This window comes from Cebus imitator, unplaced genomic scaffold (genome assembly GCF_001604975.1).
Source record: "Cebus imitator isolate Cc_AM_T3 unplaced genomic scaffold, Cebus_imitator-1.0 Scaffold607, whole genome shotgun sequence".
Taxonomy (NCBI): domain Eukaryota; kingdom Metazoa; phylum Chordata; class Mammalia; order Primates; family Cebidae; genus Cebus; species Cebus imitator.
Window position 1 is genome coordinate 475,439 of NW_016107922.1, and position 6,186 is coordinate 481,624.

Genomic DNA, 6,186 nt, shown 5'->3' on the forward strand with positions numbered 1-6,186 from the left:
TTTTTTGAGACAGAGTTTCGCTCTTAGTTTTTAAACACAAGCAAATGGAGAGCTTAGACCAAACAATGTAAAATACAGATTGGGCATTCAAATTTAGAAATAAAAACACATTTGGAATATTAATGAAGCCACAGCCTGCCTTTTGCCCTCTCACATTGCATATGCTTCTGACGGGCAGCAAATTGGCCTTCAGCAATAAATAAATAAGGCCAAGTGCAGTGGCTCACATCTGTAATCCCAGCACTCTGGGAGGCCTAGGCAGGTGGATCACTTGAGGCCGAGAGTTTCAGGCCAGCCTGGCCAACATGGTGAAACCCTGTCTCTACTAAAAATACAAAAATTAGCTGGTCATGGTGGTGCACACCTGTAATCCCAGCTACTTGGAAGGCTGAAGCACAAGAATAGCCTGAACCTGGGAGGCAGAGGTTGCAGTGGGCTGCAATTGCACCACTGCACTCAAGCCTGGATGACAGAGAAAGACTGTTTCAAAAAAAAAGAAATATTAATGAACTAGTTATCCGTGCAGCAGATCTTTTCTTTTAGCACAAATACTGGAGATTAATAATATACTTATTATACAACTTATTATTCACCAAACAAACCTGGATGTACTACATCATAAGAAAACTGAAAGTCAAGAAGGAATACAGAATATTCCCTGCATTTTTCTTCCTTAGTTGTAAAGCACCACACAGGACAAGTGGCAATGAACCTAGGATGTCTCCTGGCTCTCGCACAAGCCACACACGACCCTGGCCAAAGTTTTTAAAAAGTACTAAAGTAGGAAGACAACAATAATGATAAATGGTCTCAATTCCTATTTTTAAGAACAGCTCAAAAGATATTTTTACTTTCTTAAGACAAATGCTCAGGATTTTATTCAGTAGGCATTTACCAAGCACATAAACCTAGTATGTTGGATATTAGCATACATAGCAACTAAATTTACTTTTAAAAAATTAAACCCTCAGATGCATAGTGGCTAAAACACAATAATGTGTAGTATACTTTATGAAAAGCACTCTCTGTTGGGCAAATTACAACAAATCTGAACATGCCTCTCTTAGTAAATAATTAGACAAAAAATTGGAAATGATTGAAAGATTTAAACCACATAATGATTAAGACTGATTAAATGTGAATGGACATGTACAGACCTACACCAACAACTAGAGAATATGCATTTGCCTGAAACACACATAAATATTATATATAAAATATATATATTATATATCGTATATATTAAATACATAAAATATAAATATAAATATAAAATAATATATAATACATATTAGATATAATATATATTATATTATATATATTATATATATAACAAAAGTATATATTTGTTGTTGTTGCTGCTCTGTTGCCCAAGCTGGAGCTCACTGCTGTGATCTCAGCTCACTGCAACCTCTGCCTCCCGGGTTCCAGTGATTCTCCTGCCTCAGCCTCCCAAGTAGCTGGGATTACAGGCACATGCCACCAGGCCCGGCTAATTTTTAGTATTTTTTAGTAGAGATGGGATTTCATCATGTTGATCAGACTGGTCTCCTGACCTCAGGTGATCCAACTGCCTCATCCTCCCAAAGCACTGGGATTACAGGTGTGCACCACTGGGCCCAGCCCTATATAATATATATTTTCTAACTGATCATGATAGTAGGTCATAACTCAAGTTTCAATGCCATGATGGCCATGCTTTCTGACGAAACAGAATTAAATCAGTAATTGAAAACAAAATTTTAAAACTTGTAAATATTTGGAAATTTAAAAATACATTTCTAAGTAATTCAGGGGTTAAAGAATATACAAGGTAAATTTAAAAATAACTGAACAAAAATAATAATTACATATCAAAAAGTATGACAGAGCATGGCACAGCGGTTGGCACCTATAGCCCCAGCCTGTACTCCTGGCTATTCAGGACCTGAAGCAGGATCACCTGAGCCCAGGAGTTTGAGACTGAGGCCTACAATGACAGTGTCTGCAACCAGACACTGCACTCCAGCCCGGGTAACACAGCAAGAACCTGTCTCTTAAAAAAAAACAACAGTAACAATGAACCTAATTTTTTTTACAGAAAATATTTTTAATGTGTAACAGCTCATACCCAGCCACCTTGCTGAATGATGTACTCTGCCGAATAGTCTTCCAGATATGTCACGCCAAACTTCAGCAGTGCACTCAAAGATTCTTGACCACGCCTTGTCAACTCCAAAAGCATTTGTCGCAGCAAAACCAGAGGCACCAAAATCTTCAATGCAAAGATGAGAGAATAAAAAAAATACCGAAATTCTTATAATGTGTTCTATATGTTCAACTACTAGAAAATTTTACTTAGATACATCATTACGACATTTCATTTTCATTATATAAAGGAAATAAAACAGGATTTTGCTGAATACTGCGTGTAGGTTTTATACAATAGGAAGGTAGAAATAGTTATCAAAAATAATTAGGCGCGTATGTGTGTGTACGTGTGTGAGAAATATAGAAGGAAATTCACTAATGCATTATTAATTAATTTTTTTTTTTTTTTTGAGATGGAGTCTCACTCTTTCACCCAGGCTGGAGTGCAGTGGCACAATCTCAGCTCACTGCCACCTCCGCCTCCCAGGTTCAAGTGATTCTCTGCTCAGCCTCCTGGGTAGCTGGGATTACAGGTATGCGCCATGATGCCTGGGTAATTTCTGTATTTTTAGTAGAGATGGGGTTTCACCATGTTGGCCAGGCTGGTCTCGAACTCCTGGCCTGAAATTATCTGCCTGACTTGGCCTCCCAAAGTGCTGGGATTATAGGCGTGTGCCACCATGCCCAGCCTGAAGCATTGGTTTTTTAATATATTTTTTTTGAGACGGAGTCTCACATTGTCGCCCAGGCTGGAGTGCAGTGGCGCAATTTCAGCTCACTGCAACCTCTGCCTCCTAGGTTCAAGCGATTCTCCTGCCTCAGCCTTCCAAGTAGCTGAGATTACAGGCACCCAACACCAGGCCCAGCTAATTTTTTGTGTTTTTAGTAGGGACAGGGTTTTACTATGTTGGTCAGGCTGGTCTCCAACTCCTGACCTCATGATCCACCCACCTTGGACTCCCAAAGTGCTGGGATTACAAACGTGAGCCACCACGCCCGGCCCAGTACTATGTGTAATAGCAGAAAACTAGATAAACAACCCAGGAGGGATTAGTTAAATAAATTACAGTCATCCAGTAAAATATGCAGCTTTAAAAAGAATTATATTGCTCACTACTCAATCACTAGGATTTACTTTAAGTGAAAAAAGGCAAGATATATAGTACAGTACCATTTGTGTAATAAAAACATATACACACATATATATTTATATAATCCTACTGTATCTCCGGAAAAATACACGAGAAACTGGTAATAATGGTTGCCTAAAAGGAAGGGAACTAGGTGACTGGCAACAAGGGAAAGAGAAAACTTTTATTTTTTTAAAGCATATCTTTCTGTACTTTTTTGCATTTTGTACCATGTGCTTTTATTATTTTAAATTAAGAACTTTTAAAAATTAAGAGCTATCTTGTAAAAGACATCAAAAGTCAAACATAAAAGATGCCATTAAAATCTATACCTAATAACTGTGTGACTCGATACTTAAAAGTCGTCAAAATGTATAACAGAAACTAACTCGAGCCCCTGTCTTCCTTTAAAAACAAATTGCATATTGAAAAAAACTATTCGGCTAGTCATCTGCATGCAGCCTCTTTTGTCGAAAACATCAAGGTCCATACGCCTGGAAAAGGAATGCAAAAGGAAATGAAACCAACTCCAGTTCCTTATTAGCAGACTGCTAAGGAAATACCTGAGGGACGACAAAATACTTGTGCAGGAGGACAAACAAAACACAATGAGTTTATATTTCATACTAACATTCCCTGGCTTTTAAAGAAAGGAAAAGAAAGCAGCCCTGAGGGAACCTCTATCAAAGTCTGAAAAGAAGAATGCAACAAACACATAATATCTTTACTGCTTGACATTGGAGAGGCACTCCAGCCCAAAATACATTGAAAACTCCTTAACACTGATGGAGTAGTACAGGGCTATAAGGAATAATACATTAGACATTTCCACAATCGGAAAACGTATACAATTAAACAAACCAAAATCTGTTCCTATTTTGCCTTGGGTAGGAGCAGGTAAGGAGTGGCTTACGAACCAGTGGTGCCAATCTGTATATCAACTTAAAGGCCCGGGATGTCCTAGACTTCAAAACATTCTAATTTCCCATAATAATTCACAATAACATAACCTTTTCAAGTTATTCATGTTTAAGCTCCATTACCTCTTGGGGAAATGAGTTGTAAATAATTTATGCTTGTTATATAAAATACCGCTTAGCATTATTTGTTCCAAATTTAACTCTTTCATATATTGAAAAGCAGACACCCTAATTTTACTATGTAAGAATCTAGTGATAAATCTGCAATCCTTTTTTACTCCTGGAAGAGGAGCGACAAGTCTCATTCACTAGACTTCCAGTCTGAAATCTACTATACTCTCTTAGTCTGTTTTTCATATGGCCATCGCCCCACTGCAACGCAAAGTGATCCATCTGATCACTGAAGTTCCTTTTCTGGATCTTCCCTATTCCACTATCTTTCTTGAAACAAAGTAACCACAGTACAGAAATATCATTTTGCAGGACGGACATTTCCTATTTGGTGGGCAACACACTTCTTGGTGGTACATGCTATGTCAGATGCTTCATTTTTCCCCTTCAGGCCGCATACCGTCACTAAATTGCTACTATATGCCAGGCTTACCTATTTGGCATGCTATCTTCAGGGACCTGTATGACGACGCCCAAGGCCACTGTACTGTTTAGATTGTCTTTACACAGCTAAATCCTAAGAGGATTTACCCATAATCCTACACACAAAGCTCCATGAGTTAATTCTACAACTGACCTCCATCAACCTGACATTTTACTATCCACAACAATTTTACATCATCTGCACAACTGATTATTTTGCACTCCCCCTCCCATATGATTTTTTTAACGTTAAAACAAACTAGATCCCCAGGCATCCACTCCTAAAATAATTCCACAATTCACGTGTCTAGGTCTAAAAAGTCGGCAAATCGTTTTATCTTTGATTCTTTCTCAAAAGTCATTTCCTTACTGAATAACAGTAATCCCCACATCATATATATATTTTTTTTTCTTCAATTGGTTTTGCAATGAAATGCTAAAGTATTTTTGACCATCAAAACAGATTACCTCCACTGGCTTACCTTTAACCACATAGTTATTTAATCTCCTGACATCTCTTCATACACTATGTGTTCTCTTTGTCTAATAGGTTAGACCTACTTAAATTTAGTAACATCATCCTTTTATCAAAGAATATGTGAGCTTCTTGGTATAGAAATGAAGCATACTAATTTATAGTTCTAAGAGTCCCTTTCAATATATTGGATATTTATGATAACAGTGACATATTTTGTTCTACCAATCTGCTATTTAACCCTTCTAACATTCTAATAAAAATTATATTCTACAAATTTTATCTGTATCAAAGTCATTGATTAGGTTTGTCTTTGATTTACGTGCTTCAAAATATAATGTAGGAGAAAAACAGATATGATATGTCACCTAGTGTGATGCATGCAACAGGAAATAGATAAAACCACCCATGAGGTATTCTTGCCAAAAAGATTGAACCTGAATCTGATCAGGAAGGAAACACAGACACAGAAGAACATGTGAAGTGACATCTCAGTGACATAGTCAATAAAATCCAGAAAGCAGAAAAGTTTACAGGAAAAATAACTTCTAACTAAATGAGAGAGAGGAATAAAAGAGGGGGAATAAGTCTACGTATTAAAAGAGACTTAAGTCACATATTATATTACTCCTTTATGTGAAATGTCCAGAATAGACAAATTCATCGAGACAGAAAGCAGAGTCATTGTTGCCGGGGGCTGGGAGGAGCAGGAAAGGAAATGGGGAGGAACTACTAATAGGTGGAGTGACTACTAATAGGTATGGGCTTTCTTTTCTTTTTCTTCTCAGACAGAGTCAGGCTCTGTTGCCCAGGCTGGAATACAGTGGTGCGATCTAGGCTCACTGCAACCTCTACCTCCCAGGCTCAAACCATCCTCCCATCTCAGCCTCCTGAGTAGCTGGGAATACATGTGCACACCACCCTGCCTGGCCTTTTT

At 37.8% G+C, this 6,186-nt stretch overlaps 1 protein-coding gene across 5 annotated transcripts in view; it reads right to left on the reverse strand.

Annotated features, from left to right (window-relative positions):
* The window catches only part of BCL2L13 (BCL2 like 13), a 50,419-nt gene that overhangs the window by 21,363 nt on the left and 22,870 nt on the right, over positions 1-6,186 (reverse strand). For 3 of the 5 annotated variants that reach the window (XM_037734334.1, XM_017516855.2, XM_017516853.2), the window contains one exon: positions 2,111-2,254. The exons of 1 other annotated variant lie outside the window; for it this stretch is intronic. In XM_037734334.1, coding sequence (XP_037590262.1) covers positions 2,111-2,254 — 144 coding nt within the window. Of the gene's footprint in view, positions 1-2,110; positions 2,255-4,784; positions 4,862-6,186 lie in introns of those variants that run through there. One more of the 5 variants, XM_037734335.1, reaches the window with a different exon arrangement.